The sequence below is a fragment of the Copadichromis virginalis genome, linkage group LG7, assembly GCF_057382275.1.
Source record: "Copadichromis virginalis isolate Kocher_CV1m ecotype Utaka linkage group LG7, C_Virginalis_male_GT1.1, whole genome shotgun sequence".
Classification (NCBI taxonomy): domain Eukaryota; kingdom Metazoa; phylum Chordata; class Actinopteri; order Cichliformes; family Cichlidae; genus Copadichromis; species Copadichromis virginalis.
Genome location: NC_140624.1, coordinates 71,065,119 through 71,084,360, shown reverse-complemented (window position 1 = coordinate 71,084,360; position 19,242 = coordinate 71,065,119). Strand labels below are relative to the sequence as shown.

General features: G+C 40.2%; 2 protein-coding genes across 2 annotated transcripts in view; both read left to right on the top strand.

Moving 5' to 3' along the window:
• Positions 1-1,189: 1,189 nt before the first annotated feature.
• On the top strand, positions 1,190-5,251 carry LOC146706833 (rab3 GTPase-activating protein catalytic subunit-like). Its single transcript, XM_085461056.1, has 4 exons — positions 1,190-1,337; positions 3,660-3,763; positions 4,549-4,664; positions 4,962-5,251. The coding sequence occupies exons 1-4, from the start codon at positions 1,190-1,192 to the stop codon at positions 5,143-5,145; spliced, it is 552 nt and encodes a 183-aa protein (XP_085317182.1). The 3' UTR covers positions 5,146-5,251.
• Positions 5,252-14,302: 9,051 nt separating this feature from the next.
• lamb4 (laminin, beta 4) overlaps positions 14,303-19,242 on the top strand; it is a 70,835-nt gene continuing 65,895 nt past the window's right edge. Inside the window, exons 1-6 of the mRNA XM_085465081.1 lie at positions 14,303-14,351; positions 16,105-16,182; positions 17,526-17,716; positions 18,429-18,564; positions 18,837-18,910; positions 19,054-19,242. Coding sequence (XP_085321207.1) covers positions 16,161-16,182; positions 17,526-17,716; positions 18,429-18,564; positions 18,837-18,910; positions 19,054-19,242 — 612 coding nt within the window. The 5' untranslated portion in view covers positions 14,303-14,351; positions 16,105-16,160. The remainder of the gene's footprint in view (positions 14,352-16,104; positions 16,183-17,525; positions 17,717-18,428; positions 18,565-18,836; positions 18,911-19,053) is intronic.

Sequence of the window (19,242 nt, the reverse complement as noted above, 5' to 3'; positions counted from 1 at the left end):
CAGGGTGGGTTTCCTTCGGGAGGGATGGCCCGTGCGTTTCCTGCCTCACAGAGGTGGCAGGCTCAGTCCCCTTCCCCTAACCCCTAACCCTAACCCCTAACCCTAACCCCCCTAACCCCTAACCCTAACCCTAACCCCTTCCCCAATCTGAGCCCTACCCATATCTTTCTATGACAGCCCAACCCTGACAACTGGCCCTAACCTTAACCCCACCCTTATATCTGGCCCTAACCCTAACCACACCCCCCACACCCAGCCCGAACCCTAACCATATCCCCCATACCCCATTTCACTCCCCGCCCCCCATACTAACCCTTATTGGGAAGATGGGAAGAGGAAGGGGTTCAATGTTTACAATGGGTCATTGTAATCATACAAATTAATGGGGGAATTGCAACCCTTCATAATTTAATTTTGATAATTTGAATAATTTAGGGTATTATTGGATTTAAAATTTCATATTTGTAGTTCACGTGCAAGGGGCATGCAGAATTTGGGGGTCTAAAAATTTACAAGTAAAAAATTCATAGGTAATAACATTTGACACAAATTTTGGGATTAAAAATTATTATTAGACATTTCATGTTAAATTGGACTTTTAATATTGGGTTTAAAAATGATTTGGGCCTACATTAATTAAGTACATGCTGGGAATTATCATAATTCATGGAGTAAGCATTTTTAAAAACTAATGGGAAGGGGCTATTTAAATAAAACGGCAATTGGGATAAAAAAGACGAATGAAAAATCTAACTGGAGCAGAGGGTATAAAAGGAGCTGCTACACACAGAAAGGGCATTTCGCCTTGAGACACAGAAGGAGCAACATCACAGAGACTAGACAAACACACAGAAGTTTGTTTTGCTTGTTTTTTGTGCCATAGCCTGAAGAAGGCCCTTTTCAGGGCCGAAACGTCGCGGCGGCACATATTGCAATTTGCTTTTATTTAATTTAATTTGATTCACTTTATTTTTAATTCATAAATACAAAACTAATACGTAACAAAAGAACTAAAAAAATTTTATTTCATTTTATCTTATTTCCTTCATTACCATTCTTACTTTTTGATTACTTAGATACCAAAGGCGACATTATTACTATATAACAAAGGCGATACCACAATAATAAAAATCAACACATTTCATAAATTGCCAAAAACAACAAGACATTAAAAAGCCCATCGGGCTCGATGGCTTTTTTTGATGATGAGGATGGGTGGACGGTGGTCCGTCGCAGGAGGCGCCAGGGGCGTCCTGGGCGGTCCAACTTCCAGCAGCAACGGGTCACCTGGGGGATGGACCGTGCACGTCCTCCTGCCTTCGAAAGAGGGGGGAGGAGTCAGTCTTCATTCCCTAACCCTAACCCAGCTTGCTGGTGGCCTGATTCTTTTCTAACACCTAACCCTTCCCCTACCCGCCCTCCCTGCCCTAACCCTAACCACTCCTTCCCTCCTGCCCTTACCCTAACCCCTAAAACCCTCCCTCCCTCCCTCCCTCCCTCCTAAAAATAAAAAATTAAAAAAAAGCCAAAAAATAATGGAAACACGTAAAAGCCACAGAACTGGAAAGGATAAATAAGAAGGGGGTGCCAAAAAAGGAAAAATACAGGACGGGATGTCTATAAAGCAGGGGGTGCCATATAAAAATATATAAAAAGGATAAACAACAACAGAAGGACAGAAAAAAACAAAGAGAGCACAGTAAGAAAAAGAACAAGTTGAGAAAAAGCAAAGAAAGTTAAAGAACAAACAGAGAAAAAGTACAAGTTGAGAAACAGAAGTATAAAGCAAAGAAAGTTAAAGAACAAACAGAGAAAAGTTGAAGAGCAAACAGAGAAAGAAAAGAAAGTTAAATAAAACACAGAAAACCCAAAGTGGGTGGAGACAGACAGTATAAAAGCCGAGACAGGCATGCAACACAAACAGAAGACACGTTGGGCCAGCTTGAAGAAGGCCAAGTTACGCCGAAACGTCGCGACGGCCCAACGATGCGCAGTTGGCCAATTATCACCCTATATGGGCAATTTTTTGAACGGGGGACATCTGCCCACTTCATTCGTCGTGAGCGTGCCTCCAAGGGGGTCCAGCGGCTGCTGGGTCCCCTTTCTCTTTCCCAAACCCTAACCCTAACACCTAACCAGCCAGTGCCTCGTGGGGTTGGGGGTGCCCCTGCCCACTAACAAATCCTAACCCTAACCAGGGGGGTCCCTAAGAAAGACAAGAAAGTCAGAAAGGAGATAGAAAAAGACAAGATAAAGTCAGAAATAAAAGTATAAAAGCCAAGAGAGGCAGAAACAGAGAAAACCTAAGAAAAGTAAAGAAGTCACGTAAAAGACAAGATAAAGTAAAAGTATAAAAGCCAAGAGAGGCAGAAACAGAAAAAAACGTAAGACAAGTAAGTCACGTAAGAGAAATAAAAGTATAAAAGCCAAGAGAGGCAGAAACAGAGAAAAAACGTAAGACAAGTAAGTCACGTAAGAGAAATAAAAGTATAAAAGCCAAGAGAGGCAGAAACAGAAAAAACGTAAGAAAAGCAAAGCAGGTAAAGCTGAGAAAAGCCAAGAGAGGCAGAAAACACGTAAGAAACTAAGAAAGAATTTTTGAAAAACACAAATAGAAAAACCTAAAAGAGGGAGGAGTCAACTAAAAGTATAAAAGCCAAGAGAGGCAGAACACAAACAGACAGAAACACATTGGGCCAGCCTGAGGAAGGCGAATCTACGCCGAAACGTCGCGAAGGCCCAATGAAGTGCACTAAACCCTAGAAATGGGTAATTTTTTGAACCAGGGCAGGGACACCACTACCCAGCCCCATCGATGGCCCGTGCACTTCAGGCTACCAGCTTGCTGGTGGCCTGTTCCTTACTCAACACCTAACCAGCCAGTGCCTCGTGGGGTTGGGGGTGCCCCTGCCCACTAACAAATCCTAACCCTAACCAGGGGGGTCCCTAAGAAAGACAAGAAAGTCAGAAAGGAGATAGAAAAAGACAAGATAAAGTCAGAAATAAAAGTATAAAAGCCAAGAGAGGCAGAAACAGAGAAAACCTAAGAAAAGTAAAGAAGTCACGTAAAAGACAAGATAAAGTAAAAGTATAAAAGCCAAGAGAGGCAGAAACAGAAAAAAACGTAAGACAAGTAAGTCACGTAAGAGAAATAAAAGTATAAAAGCCAAGAGAGGCAGAAACAGAGAAAAAACGTAAGACAAGTAAGTCACGTAAGAGAAATAAAAGTATAAAAGCCAAGAGAGGCAGAAACAGAAAAAACGTAAGAAAAGCAAAGCAGGTAAAGCTGAGAAAAGCCAAGAGAGGCAGAAAACACGTAAGAAACTAAGAAAGAATTTTTGAAAAACACAAATAGAAAAACCTAAAAGAGGGAGGAGTCAACTAAAAGTATAAAAGCCAAGAGAGGCAGAACACAAACAGACAGAAACACATTGGGCCAGCCTGAGGAAGGCGAATCTACGCCGAAACGTCGCGAAGGCCCAATGAAGTGCACTAAACCCTAGAAATGGGTAATTTTTTGAACCAGGGCAGGGACACCACTACCCAGCCCCATCGATGGCCCGTGCACTTCAGGCTACCAGCTTGCTGGTGGCCTGTTCCTTACTCAACCCCTAACCCTTTCTGTCACTCTGGAAACACTGTCATTTCTTCTCTTTCAGAGTTTGCTGAAGATATTCCATCAGTGCAAAAAACCATTCAGCAAGCTACAGTTCAAGCGAGCAAGCTCCTGCAGTCCCCCAACCAGGACTACAAGAAGTTAGAGGTCAGTGAAAACTCGACCGGACTTTCCACAAATAATTCAGTTTAAAAGAAAGTATCATTAGATTCACCCAAAAAAGTTTTGTTTTTAAATAAATTATTGATTGATTGTTAACTGTGTTTGTGTTGTAGTTGAGTATGTGCTGTACATGAGGTGTACGTAGACTGGACAGTGTGCACCATGGCTGAGAACTTGGCTGATAATTATTATGGCCATTGATGGTTGAACCATGAAAACAGGGGTGTGGTGCAGTGGGATTGTAGTGGGAGCTGGAGTAACAAACTCCAGTGCTTCCTCAGTGATGGCTAACTATTTTCTAAACCTAGGTAATTCCTTCGGCTGTTCCCACCTGGGCTCAAAGCTTTTATACTCTGCTGATATCGGATGTGTTTATCAGTGATCGAAAACAGAGACTGAGATTGTTATTATTGAGTTTGATCACACGTTAGGTGCATTAAACACCTGCTTTAATACTGTCCTAAAGTCTGAGAACAATCATCACTTCTTCACATATAAAAATGTTCTTCTCACTAGCACTCAGTATCCATACAGCCCATACTGTACAGCTGCACAGCTAAACCCCACCATGTTAGTTTTGCTTGATTGGACAGTCTTGTTGTGTAAAAGTATTCTTGGCTTTCTCAAAGTACATTTAAGTATGCCATGTATCCACTGTGACTCCAAACACGCCTTTTACACCCCGAGACTCAGCCTATAACGTTGCCACGTAGTCTTGGGGTCTCATGCTGTCAGGATTGAGCAGACAGTTGTTCTTATCCTGTGTGCAGGATTTCATTAACCAGCTGCTGAGCATGGAGACAGTCATCACTCAAGCTCGCTCGCTCAAGGCCAAGTTCTCCGTTCCTGAGGACGACAGCGGAGAGGCTGCTGATGAACTGAAGAAGTGAGTCGCAGAGTTTGAGCTGCGCTCACTGACAGCTTTGTTTGTGCTGTTGGTGACATGTAACCGTCTTCACCGTCACTACAGATAGTTAGTCAGTAACTTGTTGTCACGATGAATCTGTTAACGTTTCACAAAGACGGCGTCTGAAGGATCACAGTCAGTTCACACGTTTCTTTCTCGCTCATGTTGGTGGTCTTATTTTATAGTTTTGGCGTCTTCAGGTTTTACATGTTCTTATTTAAGTGTTTTGTTTTGTGGGAATATTGTAACATTTCCCACATTGTGTGTTGTCTCTAGGTTTGTGAGCTCCCTGCTGGAGGAACCAGAGGTGGTAGTGACAGGAGCAGGCCAGGGCCTGGCTGGCAGTATAATCCACAGACTCTTCATCAGTGCTCAGAGGGTAACTCTCACTCTGCCTCCGTGTCCTTCCCACGTCTTGCTGTCAGTTTCATGTATACAGTCATGTATTTGTCATCTATAGAGACATCTTTAGAGGTACACACACACACCAGTCAACCACTTATTCAATATCAGCATCAAGAATAGGTCGGTGTCCCGGTCCTAGAACAAGACATGAAGTCAGCGCTGTTTTATTTATATATGCTTCTGAAACTGGAAGGACGTGGTCAGCACTGATGTAAAGACGCAGTGTTGTCTGTCAGTGTCAGGAGAGTCTGCTCTATTGTAACGTTGTTTCTTCCTGAAACACACAATTGCTGCTGCTGTGCTGTGAAGCACGTTCAGAGCTATAAGAACCAGTCTGTTTAACTATCAATGGAAAATGAAGAATTATCAGTTTGACTGTGTGACAATTCTGCAGGAACAAAGTTGTGCAGCTCTCTCCGCAGTGGAGCAGATCTCCTTCCTGTCTTTGACGCTTCTTTTTCTCTTTCTGCAGTAACAACTATTAATGTGCATTTGTATATGTTTACAGTGTTAGCAGAAACAAAGCTTTGGTGGCCGTGACTCCAGAGATGGAGCCGAGTATCTAATCGAATCATCGGTTTGTTCTTTAAGCCTTAAAAGTGTCCATGTGCTCCACACTGGATCCCAGATTGACTCTGATGCATCAACTGGAACATGAATCCAAAATCCTGCTCCTCACATTCAAGGTCTTAAATAATCAATAATAATTTCAACTGTATATTTGATGATTGTCAGCACAAAGAGGGAGAGAGAGGAACAGAGAGGGAGAGAGAGAGAGGGAGATGCAGAATGAGGACAGAGATGAACAAGAGCAGGTGAGACTCACATGTTAGTCAAATGGTTGTTTACCAAGAGTATCACCGTATCACAGGTCCTCATGTATCTCGTACCTAGTGTTTCTTTTTAGGTTTGTTATTTTTCAAATTATATATTTATTAAGTTCTGCAGCTTGTTTGCACAACAAGGCTGAATAATTATAAACTTTTCTCAATCTAAATAGTGGACTTTGGTAGAATTAAAAAAACAAGTGTAGTGCAGGTCTATGATGATTTTTAGTGCTGCTATCATCTAGTTCTGATTCTGGTTCTGTCTTTGTTAAATCCTATATAGTCCTGATTTTGAACTGTTGTAGTCCTGTTTTAATTCCGGATCAGTTCTGGGTCTGGTTGAATCGGGGTTTAGTCCTCGTGTCTTGATACAGCCTGACTTTGTTCTGCCTCGCTGCTTAATTAAAAAACTAGTTTAAGGTGTCCTGCACATGTGATATATATTTTCCCCTATATGAAGTCATTCTTTTTTGAACAAAACTCAAAACTCAGCCAATTAATCTTTCAGTCATTTCTAACCCCCCCCCCCCCAAAAAAAAAAAAAAATACATCCCACATGAATAGGGCTAAGCCCCGGGTGTTTCAAATGTCTGGCTCCGCCTCTGGTAGAGAGAGTATATGGGCTCAAATTGTGGTCATAAATATTTTTTACTTGTAAATCAGGATTTGTGTGTTAGGTGAGCACTCGGCTGTCGGGGAAACTTGTTTTGTAAAGTTCGTTTAGCTAACCTGTGCAGGTGAATGAATTTACCCTGACTAAAGAAATCAAGAGAAACGCACCGGGCTGCTCAGTGACTAACCACGGTTACTGTGCTTTTATTATGAGTATTATACTGTAAGAGCAACAGGCTGGACTCTGCACATATTTAATAATCAGTTCTGCGCAGAAGCAAACAGCTGCATGTTTTCTGTCGCTTTCCACATGTGGAACGACATTAACGCCAACTTTTAAAAACCTGGCACTTCAGTAACCCCTCATTAGTCAATAGCTACGGATTAAATAGCAAAGCCCGATACTTATGTACTGAAACCAACTACTTCCGCTTGGCAGCTTAAGTTAAAATGTTACATTTTCCCCTGATTATTATTATTTTTTTTTTTTACTGAGTTTGTTACAAATATTCAGGTTAAACTGTCCAAATTATTTTTAATGAATTATGTTCACAAAGTCACATGTGCAGTACTCTGTACAGCTTGCATCCTTTAGGACAAATAATTTGAAGCATTAATATTTCTTGTTCAATACTGAGCTGATAACACCTCTGTATGTTGTGACCAGGATGCAGCAGCAGACTGAACCTCGACTGAAACCTGCTCCATCATCTCATCTTTGCAGATGTCCATTTATAAAGCATCACCAACTCAAAGGTAAACATGATATTAGAAAATGTGTTAGTAAGGCCTTTAAAACAAATAAAAAATAAACAACTGTCGGCAGAACTGTAGGACTGAACAACTTCAGATCCCGAGTGTGTGAGGACGGAGAAGGATCAGCTCTATTTCAGATTTGAGATAAACTTTATATTTCAGTTTGTGATGATTCAGGAGCCGTCCTCAGATTCAGATCTCAGCACCACCCAGTGACAGCAGACAGATCATCTTATATCTTCACTCTTTGTAGTAACTCCAAAATTAACTGAAGAAAACAGTACAAAGGTTAAAGTAAGTAAGTAAACTTTTCACAGATAAAGATCACAAAGTGCTTTACAACACAGAAAATGGGAATATAAAAACAATATAACAGTAAATAAAACAATGTAAAACAATAAAACTATAAAAACAGCATAAGAAGAAATTCATCCATGCTTTTCTAAATAAAAATGTCTTCAGCTGTTTCTTAAAAGAATCAATGGAGTCCGTGCAGCGAAGAGACAGTGGGAGAGAATCCCACAACCGTGGTGCCGCTGTCTGAAAGGCCCGATCACCACGAGTTTTAAAATGAGTGCGTGGTACCACCAGCAGTCTCTGATCTAATGACCTTAAAGCCCAGGGAGGCCAAGACTGGAGTGATATGCGATCTTCTCTTGGTGCCTGTTAAGAGACGTGCTGCAGCGTTCTGCACAGTCTGAAGACGATTTGTTAAACAAGTAAAAAGGCCGTTACAATAGTCTAAACGAGAAGAAATAAAAGCATGAATAATCATCTCAAGTTCAAGCTTTGATATCATTAGTCTGAGTTTAGAAATATTCCGTAAATGATAAAAACAGTTTCAGACCAGCTGCTTAGACTGCTGCTCGAGCGACATGTCAAATATGACACCGAGGTTTCTAAGGCTTGATTTTACAGAAGGGTCTAAGAAGCTGATATGCTGTCTGATTTCTGGGACCATGTGGTCTGGAGCAATAATTAGAGTTTCTGTTTTATCAGAGTTTAGTTGGAGAAAATTGTCATATAACCATTTGTTGATTTCTGTCAGGCAATTACTTAAATTAGACAATTTATAAAACTCAGACATTTTGAAGGAACAGTATAGTTGGATGTCGTCAGCATAGAGATGATAGGAGATATATTTATAGCGCTTAATAATTTGGCCTAGGGGAGATACATAAAGTAAAAAGAGAATTGGACCCAGGACAGATCCCTGAGGTACCCCACACGGCAAAACTGTTGATTCTGACGTGACATGATTCATGCAAACAGTAAAAGATCTCTCAGACAGATATGATATAAACCATTTTAAAACCACACCAGTAATCCCAAACAAGTTCTCGAGTCTGTTTATCATGATGCTGTGATCTACAGTGTCAAAAGCAGAGCTGAGATCCAGCAGGACCAGCACAGTGTGCTCTCCAGAGTCTGCTGCCATCAACATATCACTGGATACTCTAAGTAAGGCCGTTTCAGTGGAATGCAATTTATGAAAACCAGACTGGAAAGTGTCCATAACAGCATTTTTATCCAGGAAATAGTTAAGTTGTTCTAGTACTACTTTTTCTAAAATTTTTCGATATAAAAGGCAATTTTAACTTGTAATTCTATGTTATAACAACAACTTCAGTCATCTATCGTCAAACTGATATAGAACAATATGTTGAAATAACAAACATCTAGAATTACATTTTACAGTGCACAAAGACATAAACACAAAGCGTTTATGGATCACGGATCAGGATCAGTGAGATGTGGCTTTCTCACCCGACAGCACGGACACGGTCGTGGCTGAAAGCCGACAGCTCGCTGATTCTGATCGGTCGGCCGGTCCGCGTTTTGTGTTTAAGCCCTTTTTGCACTGATTCTGAAGCTGCAGCTTTTATCTCTGTCCAAACAATATTGACTGAACTGTGGTGTAATCTATATGGATGTACATGCATGCGCCACTAGGCGGCAGTACTTACCCACAAACAGGAAATGGGTTGGCACGTGAACAGCCACGAGAAAAACTGCATTAAAGATTGTTGTTGCTCCACGTTATCACTTGAGCAGGAGTTTTATTCAAGAGCCCAACACAACATGAAGCAGCAGCAAAAGAAGATCCAAACTACGCTTCACATAAACATCGTCATGGATTCACTCTGACTTTTGCTGTTTCGCTTCGAGCGCGGTAAAAATCACACTTCATGCACAGCTCTCTCGCTCTCTCTCTCTCTCTGTGATGGATGCATGCAACCACACAACTGAGATGCTTGGTAATATTCATTTGGTCTTTTGTCTTATGTTTACGTTATGCTCTAAAGCTTCTGTGATCATAAGTTAACTAATTTGATATTTTGAGTTTACCTGTAATGCATGACAGCACTAAGCTATAGCCCAAATGGTGGCATAGACTTTGCTTTGCTTGGTATGTTATATTGATTATATTTCTGCTCTTTCGGAGTTACCTGACCTCCGCTCCAGTCCTTCCTGGTTTGGCTGAAAGAGGAGGCTGAGGGTGGAGCTGGTTTAAATGCAGAAGCCAATAAAGTGGACTAGACCATCTATTGTGATCATGCAGGGGGAATGGGGTTCTTCTTGAATGATGGTTAGCTGTTATCTCTTTAGTTTTCACCTTTGGTGTATATAATGGTTTATTCATTTGCTATATAACTGGAGCTGTTTCTCATTTGGGCAGGTCAGTTTGTTGAGTTATGTTTTTGTTAAGTGACTTTTGAGTAGCATTCTGTTAAGTTAACCTCTTTTATGGGCCCACTTGGTTCCTAAAAACTTTATTTTTTGTTATTTTGAATTTTTGTAATCATGTTGTCCTTTTTGGGCGTATAATAAAACCCATTTTTTTGAAGATTACATTTGTGCCTGTGTTCCTGGCTGCTTGGATCATAACACTCTCTCTCTCTGTATCCCGTCTAAAAATCTGTTTTCTGCATTATTCGCTTGCTTGTTACACACAAGTCTACCACTGTTTACAGCCTGTCGGACGCTGTTTGTTTCCTTTCACTTACTTCCAAAAAGAAAGCCTAATTTCTGCTGTTAAATACTGAACATATTTAAACTTTTTAAAAATTAGAAACTTTTGCTGTGTCTCTAATCCAACCTCTGTAACCTTGTTTCACTTCAGCAGCATCAGGTAATGTTCAGATGTTGATTCATGGTTTTATTTCGTTTTTGATGTACTGCAGAATATTTTTATAAAATCCAGGGCAGGAAAATCACCTTCATGTTTCTCTGTTTTATCCTCAGCTACTTTGACACAAAGGCCTCTGCTGTGATGTTTACACCTTAGATAAAGTCTGGCAAGTGTCAGCTTTCTTTTTATAGATATAAAAATATGGATATGTAGTGATGCATGATCAGAATCCAATCGTGGAATCGATTCTAGAAATCAGTGACGATACCGAGCCCTAACAGTTACACAATCATATCAAAAGTTTCCACTTTCTCTTTTGTATCAGACACACTGAGAAAATATTCGGGATAAATAACCATGAAAAGAATGTATATATTCAGTTTAGAGGTTTACACATCACATCATTATAATCACAGAGCCTGTTTCACTAGAATCGTCCACTTGATGGCGCAGTAGAGCAAATGAATCATCACAATGCTTCAAACCATAAATCGACCAGTTGGATAGAAGCTTCAGTTCATCACGAAGCTTCATCTCACTAACACTACTCACCAAGTCCCGTTCAGTTATGTTCTTATTATAGTTGTAATAAGAGTCTGAACACATATTTTACCCATTTTACCTGAATTAACACGAAAACAGTGAAGCAGCAAGTTTAACCTTTCACATGTTTTTAAACACAAATGAAACACTATATCATGAATTGCATCATTGTTGATGTTTTTTAATTAGTTTTTTAACCATTATGATCTATTTATTGATTATTTATCACCTGTAATCTATTTCTTATGACTGTTTTTACTAGCAGGCTTTATTTATTGACAGCTATGTTTACCAGGGTTACATAGAGCTGCTCAAAGCTCATTCCTGTCTGGAGAGCTCATAGTGCAGGAGGCCAGCTCGTCCACTAGAGGGCGCTGTTACACAGGCACACACTCAGATTCAAACATTTAACAGTAACGTGTGAACGACAGAGACTTTAAACGAGAACCTGAATATGAAAACAGAAACACTGTGACCACAAACACTGATGACACACTGTGGATGTGACGTCACAGTGGGCAGTTACACACTCTTTAACACACACCTCTCTGATTTCACCTGAACTCACACTTTAATAAATTCACCTGCTGATCTTTATTCACACACGGACCGGGCCGCACCTCCACAGAAGAAAATACAGTCAGATGATCCTGACTTCTCAGCAAAGGTTCACATCATTCATAAACTCATTAAGACAGTGCACCATTTAAAAAATATTTCGGGGGACGTTCCTCCTCCCTCTCTGAACAAGATAGTTTAATAGTTTAATTATTTTACACTGTTACTGATGTGATGTTCTATAAAGTGGTTTTAATAAAATAAAAAAAGAGGCAAAATTTAGTTTGTTTCTTTATTCAACTTTTGAACAGTGGGACTCAGTCAGTACATATTCAGTTAATGCAAATTATTTACACGGCAGTGCACTACAAGCATACATCTAGACTCCACAGTAGCAGGTGGGGGTTTTCTTTTTTGAGGACGGCTCCTTTTACCTGTCACTACAGATGGTCTGTTTATGTTTTGATCAAGAGCCTTTTTTTGGGCAGCTCTGGCTGTATCTTGGTCACATTACCCAGCAAAACCCAGTATGCAGGTTCATCTGTAACAGTCCTTTTGCCACGGATCAACACTGTTGCTTCTACTTTAAACAGAAGAGCAGTGACGTGGCTGCAGGTCTCTGCGACTCCGGCCATACAGGTGCAGTGGGCGACTTCAACCTTCCCTGTGATGCTCACAGTGACCCATGGCTGCAATGCTGGTTCATTCAGTCTTAGAGTGCAGCACCTGAAACACACACAGACAAAGTTCATTTAAAGACAAGAACTATGAGCCAAGGCCGACACAAATGTGTTTAATCTACTTTATCATAAATGTAACAAAGTGTCTAGAAAGTTAGCACATGTAATTTTTCATTTCTTTATGTGTCCATCTATAGAACGCTGCATGTTATAGTGTAAATCTGCCTGTTCTGTCAGAAACCTGCCTGCAGAAAATGAACCTAAAGTATGTAATGCAAGGATGTCATCACTGTAGAGATGGAGAAAGCATAAAGTGACAATTATGAATCACTTAATATGATAAGGAGATTCTGCAGGTCATTAATCAATGTATAAAACTAAAATAAAATGTATTTTTAGTGACACAGGATACAAACATGTAAGCAAGATGTGTAATTAGGATTATTTATAATAAATATGAATAAATTAGTGCAATTTCTTTAACCATAAAGAATAACTAAATCCTTCAGGACAATGTCACATCAATGCACTGAACTCACTGTTATCCCTCTAACAGCCTCCACATGTTCTCACTGTAATTTCCCCTCATGAATGAATTTATGCTGCACTAATGTGAATGTTTGCAGGGAAATCAAACGCATTTCACTCGCAGTACTCGAGCTGACTTACCTTTGTTTGAATGACGACTTGTACGCGCTGACTCCACAGACAAGGTACAAAATAGCGCTAGGTGTTCGGGGTTTCTACTCCACGGCCGTATTTCATACGGGTCCACATTTCCAATGCACGCTATTTTCTGCAAGTACAGCTGCTTCGCCTCTGGACGCAATCGGTCTCTATACAGTTCATTCTCTTTTGAGCTGCTTTTAAGCATCTTTCTTGTAGTCGTGGTTCCAACACAGTGTGTTTGTTTTAATTCGTAGATTGGCGCTGCGCTCCCACAATGCATTGCGGTGTGACGTCAACTCCAAAGCCCTATATAAACCTAGTGGGAGTGACCCCCCACAGAGGGACAAAAGGACCCCCTGATGATCCTCTAATCGCCTGAGCCAAGGTGTGAAACTGGGTGTGGGACCCAATCAGCCAGAGTTTCGGGTGGGTTCATTGTGAAACCTGGCCCCACCTTATCATGCGAATTCCTGAGGTCAGATGGCCCAGGATGTGAGTGGGCGTTAAGGCGTCTGGGAGGGATCTCAAAACTGGATTATAGATGGCAGAGAGTTGGTGTTGTAAACCGCCGCCTCTGTTCAAAGATGGTCGCTCACAGTGGACATAGATGCTTCTTTCACTCCTCTTTCAAACCATCTGTCCTCTCTGTCCAAAATGTGAACATTGGCATCCTCGAAAGAGTGTCCTTTATCCTTAAGATGCAGATGGACTGCTGAGTCTTGTCCTGTGGAGGTGGCTCTTCTGTGTTGTGCCATGCGCTTGTGAAGTGGCTGTTTGGTCTCTCCAATGTAGAGGTCTGGGCATTCCTCGCTGCACTGTACAGCATACACCACGTTGTTAAGTCTGTGTTTTGGCGTTTTATCTTTCGGGTGAACCAGTTTTTGTCTGAGTGTGTTGCTGGGTCTGAAATGCACCGGGATGTCATGCTTGGAGAAAACTCTCCTGAGTTTTTCTGATACACCAGCTACATAGGGGATGGCAATGTTGTTGCGTCTGTCCTTCTTATCCTCCCTCGCTGGTGTCTGGTCTTCTTTTCTGTGCCTCTTTGCTCCCTGTAGTCGTATGAATGGTAAACTACACTCATTGGCAGCAGCATAGGCACATTTAAAATTTCTTCTGAAATTTTCCCTCTCTAGTTGTATTTATACTGGTCTGGAATTGCACACTAATAAGCACTTCACTGCATGTCTTGCTGTGTATGATTGTGTAACTGACAAATAAAATTTGAATTTGATTTTATTTTACCTGCTCTGTTCTGGTACAACATGACAAATGCGAAGATAAAAAACCCTCCCAATCCCTCTCCTATGGGAGTTATGCCTGTGCAATATTCTCTCTTACACACACCGACTTTCTCACTTTCTCTCTTTGCCTTTTTTTTTTATCTCTCACACTGATAAGTACAGCCTGAGGCTGCATATGTCTCAGGTGTGCTGTTACTTGCCCAGATGTGTTCTTTCTTTTGCGATGGAGGCAGAAGTAGGTATGTTCCATATTTACTCTAATTAAGTCTATCAACTATCTTTTAAGTCAAAACTGGACCTGCTGTTAGAAAAGTCAGGCAGCTTTGTACCTCATATGATCAGCTGATTTGTTCAATTTAACTGGAATAATTCGCATTTCATAGAACTGTAAGCCTGCAAACAGTATTTTGTGAAGCGTTAATTGCTCTGCACTGAAATGTATTTGGGGTTGTAGATATAATTGGTAATTAATAGTTGGTGTGTTAAATTGTGAACCTATGAATTTGTTTTATCGTTTCACTATTCTAAAGTAGAAATTAAAGGTTGGTGGGTATTTTCAGTGTACATATAAATGTTACCACCAAGTTTTTGACAGTTTTTGTCATTCGACAATTGTACTTTTTAAATATGTTCAAGGTCCTGTCAGACCATTCTAATCGATTGTGGCTGTAAGGATGTGTGACAGATCACATCAAGATATTTATCACTTTAAGTTCATACCTATAAACAATATTCCCAGGAGCATGATAAATATTCAGTACTTCATTCCATTACACACACACACACACACACGCACATCTTGAAATGTAATTTGCAAATCCTATTTAACTTGTGCAAAATTTGTGAGCATGAATATTTAGAGTATTTGTATTTTTCGTGTTAGGCATTCTAAGGAGTCCAGAGAAAGCTTTGTTTTTGCACATCACTAACACGATTAAGTCAGTGTTTTACATGTAAATCACGGAGAAGTTTGAATGATGAGAAACACTAGCTCCCATCTGGATTATGCCTTTTCCTGGGAAAATTGTTTTTGTTATTAATTTTTTACCTACCTTTTTAACCTTTACAGTGTTCCAACTGTTTCGAAAAACAAGTTGGAAATCTGTTTATATTTACTATGTTGTGAACATACTGATCCAACATACCTATCCACTTCTGTTTCCCATAGCACTTTCCCTGCAGGGGACAATAAAGCTAACTTAGAAACAACACAAAATGATAACTTGCCTCTCCATAAAGAACTTGTGCAATAAAACTGGCTTAAACGCATGGAAGGTGTTGAAATGTTCAGCAAAACTTCATTTTCCTTTCATTCCTGTGAAAGTGCATCAGTCCCCTCAGGGGGTTGCATTTGATTGCTCTGTGAAAACATACTGCTCTGTCAGGCTCTTTTATTTAAATGGGAGGAGGCATATTATATTCAACCAATACCCCACTTTCTTTTATTCAGTTTGAAAAAAAAGAAAGAACTAGTATTTAATCGAAGGTTAGCAGATTTTTCATAACCATTTTCTAGTTATAGTACATGAGATTACTATCTTATTTACAAATCACTTTTTCTTTATTTTGTCATATATGGTGACATTAATGATGACATATTTGTCATGTGCTTACTAGAATTGTTTGTCTCATAACACAATTAAAATACAATATCTGTTTCAACTTTTCCAGGGGACTCCACAGTGTAAAGATAGAGACTCAGTTAACAGAGCAGCCAACAGCAAATGAAATGTTAAGAGGCTGGATAAGAGTCAATTCAGAAGTGATTATTGTTGTGAACTGCTCTATCAATAAAACAGAATTGAACTGTTTATTGATAAGAACATGAAAAATTATTGGTGTGATTTTTGTTTGTTTCCCTTAAATGTGTTTGGTTTTGTTAAATATACATTTTATTGTTTATGCAGATAAAACTGACCTTAGATTAGCAATCACGAAATGAGTAATTTAGCAATAAATGTGATGAAGATGTTTACATGTTTTTGTGCTCAGAGTAAGAAGAATTTGCTAGAGATCTGTGGAATCTACCTGACCAGCCTCAGCACAACATGATCTTTCACTTTTTCATCGGTAAGTTCAGTTTCTAATCACTGCCATATGTTTTCTGAACTTTCACTCAGTGAAGGAAGGACCATTAAAATCACTAGAGCTTGGAAACAAAGCACCTGGACTTCTTTAAGTTTCCTGAAGACAGTTCACCTCGCATCCAAGAAGCGTCTCCAGTTATAAAATGAAATGGTGGAGAGCCCTGGGTATTTAAACCCTAGTAGGAGTGATCCCAAAAGAGGGCCTGGGAAGGATCTCAAAACTGGATTATAGATGGCAAACAGTTGGACACTTCCAGTGCAGGACCCCTGGGGTGTGGGACAGAGGGAAAGGGTGTGGTGGTATTCTCACTCACTGAAATGAGGGAAACAGGTGTTAGAATGGGTTTCAGATGCTGATCCAAGGTGTAAGTTGTGAATTGCAAAGTCTTTTCACAGGCGCAGGTGAAGCATAGAAGGGTAGGTGGTCAGGGTGAGGTGCAAAGGTAATCCAATGAGTGATCTGTTAAAGTCAGAGTGCTGGGTGGGGAGCAAGGCAGGTGAGCATAGTTGGAGAAACTGCGAGTTGAAGCGATTGAACCAAGGCAGGCTATGGCAGTGAGTCTCAGCAACATCCGGAGATTTTCTGTGAGAAGAAAGTCAAATTTAGGAATAACTATAACCGCGACTAATGAGGGCTAGCAGACAATCTGGGCTGCCGGCTTAGGTGCAGCCTTTCAGCAGTGATGCGGCAGCTCTGCCCAGAGGTGGAAATGCCAGGATTGTGAAAAAAACCCAGCACTCACGCAAACCATGACAATTCCAATCACTTTCTTTTCAAACTCTTTACCATGACCTGGATAACAAAACATTAGAATTCAATGTTTAATCTAACAATGAATAAAACTTCCTGTAAAGAAAGTGACATTGCAGTTCTCATGTTGTGAGATGTGATGTCCAACACCTGCAGGTGCACCTCCTCTTTGAGGAAAAGTCCAAGTTGTTATGGCCAGGGCAGGGAGCAGTTGTCAGGTTGATCAGGTGTGCTGTTCAAGGTATTTTAGCTGAAGATTTGCAGACATGCAATCACTTGTTGAAGGTTTTCCTCTTGTTGTCACGTGTTTTTCTTCCCAATCTATTAAATATAAACTTATTTTTAGTTCTCATCATAACTCTTGTAAAAACAAAAATGTGAACACCTTTCTCCTTCTAGAAAGCTATAATTTAGAAAAAAAAACACTTCACTGTGACGCTTTGGAAAAAAGGATCGATTTAACGATATGCTGAAATATTTAAACTGCAGACAACTATTTTATTTTTATGTCTGTTAAAAGACCTACTTTCCCGAGTCTGGAAGAAATGTCCAATACCTCAAATGTCTTTGGTCAGTTTGTCTCTCTGCAGCTTTCCTTCCAGCAGTTCACCTTCAGGACTACAAGGACTTCCAGGACCCATGCCCCATCAGCTCCTGTAACCCCCAGCTGGGTGACCTGTTGGTGGGTCGTGCTGCTCAGCTCTCAGCGTCATCCACTTGTGGTCTGGATGGACCACAAAATTACTGCATCATCGGATATCTGGAGGTCAAATAGAAAATTCATACACACAAAGTGTGTGTGTGTGTGTGTGTGTGTTAAGTGAAGCAAGATATGTCAGCCTGTGTGTGAATAAACTACAGCTGAACTCATTTTCTCTTTGATTGATGTTTCTGGCTGGTCTTCATACTGAAGCATGTTCAGATCTGTGTCTTTATTATCTGACGCTGTTCTCTTCACCCTGAGGATCATTTCCACCTCTCCCGTCGTGTATGCTTTTCTCTTTATTTTCTTTTCCTTCTGATGTATCGTCAATCTTTGCATTATTTCTCCAGCATTCAAAGTTCTTCTGACTGGTGAATCACCCGAGCATGAAAAGGCTCAAAGGATGAACAAGTAAAAATAACAGACAACTTGGCAATGATCCAGTTTTAAATTGTATGTTCAGGCTCTTCAAGCACAGCTTAAAGCATGACTCTGTCTTCTACATTGATCAATAACAAAATAAATTTGTTATATCATGGAAGATGCTATTTTTGCCTGGGCTAATAGCCTGTTCCATGATTTGTAGGCGTTGGTATAATGAAGAAATAAGCATTACCTCCTTTATGGTGATTGAAATACTTAATAAATGAAATTAACTACAATAAACTACATGAAATATCATTACTACTAAAGTAATGATATTTCATGTAGTTTACTTGTAGTATTATAAACCCAGAGGTAATCATTGATCAGGCTGGTTTATGTTTATTCATAGGAGGGGCAGAAATGTTTCACATGTGACTCTCGGCTACCATATCATCGCTACAACAGCCCAAACAGCCATCGTATTGAGAATGTCATCACAAATTTTGACCTCGAGAGAAAGCTGAAGTGGTGGCAGTCGGAGACTGGTAAGTTTGAGTATTTCTGCAACAACAAACTGTCCAATCAGAGGGAGAAGGAAAACTATGTGAAATCAATATATTAGTTACAAAAAACATTTTGTTTAGGTGGCAGAATGTGTTTGGGTAAGAGAAAGCACTTAGCTGTGCAACTCTACCCCTACTGCTCTGTGTGTGACAAAGAAACACGACTTACTGTTTGTGGAACGTTACAGTTAAAATATGCTATCACAAATAATCTGCAACACTGTAAGTCTGCTCTGTGTTTGCCTTCTGTGCAGGAGTTCATAATGTCAGCATCCAGTTAAATCTGGAGACTATGTTCCAGTTCAGTCACCTGGTCCTCAGGTTCAAGGTATACCTCTAAAGCGTACTGAATTTAATGTTTTTAGGGAATTAACTTAATGTTAGTCAAAAAGTCGTATGAATAGAAAAGAGCCTACACCTTTAACATTTGCCTAATCAAACATTAAAATAATGCTAATCTGCTCTGTGCAGAGTTTTCGGCCAGCAGCCATGTTGGTGGAACGATCAAGGGATTTTGGGCGAAGTTGGACAGTTGTCCGTTACTTTGCAGAAGACTGTTCTCTTCATTTCCCTTCAGTGTCGACTGCGCCCGCCAGGAGCATCGATGATGTTGTCTGTGACAGCAGATACTCTGGATCAGAACCATCCTTAGTTGGAGAG

Excerpts from the sequence above, each read along its gene's own strand:
- LOC146706833 (XM_085461056.1), top strand. The coding sequence starts at position 1,190 with ATGGCTTTTTTTGATGATGAGGATGGGTGGACGGTGGTCCGTCGCAGG. Across the intron at positions 1,338-3,659 it reads CTTCGAAAGAGGGGGGAGGA|AGTTTGCTGAAGATATTCCA; the intron begins GTCAGTCTTCAT and ends CTTCTCTTTCAG. Across the intron at positions 3,764-4,548 it reads AGGACTACAAGAAGTTAGAG|GATTTCATTAACCAGCTGCT; the intron begins GTCAGTGAAAAC and ends TCCTGTGTGCAG.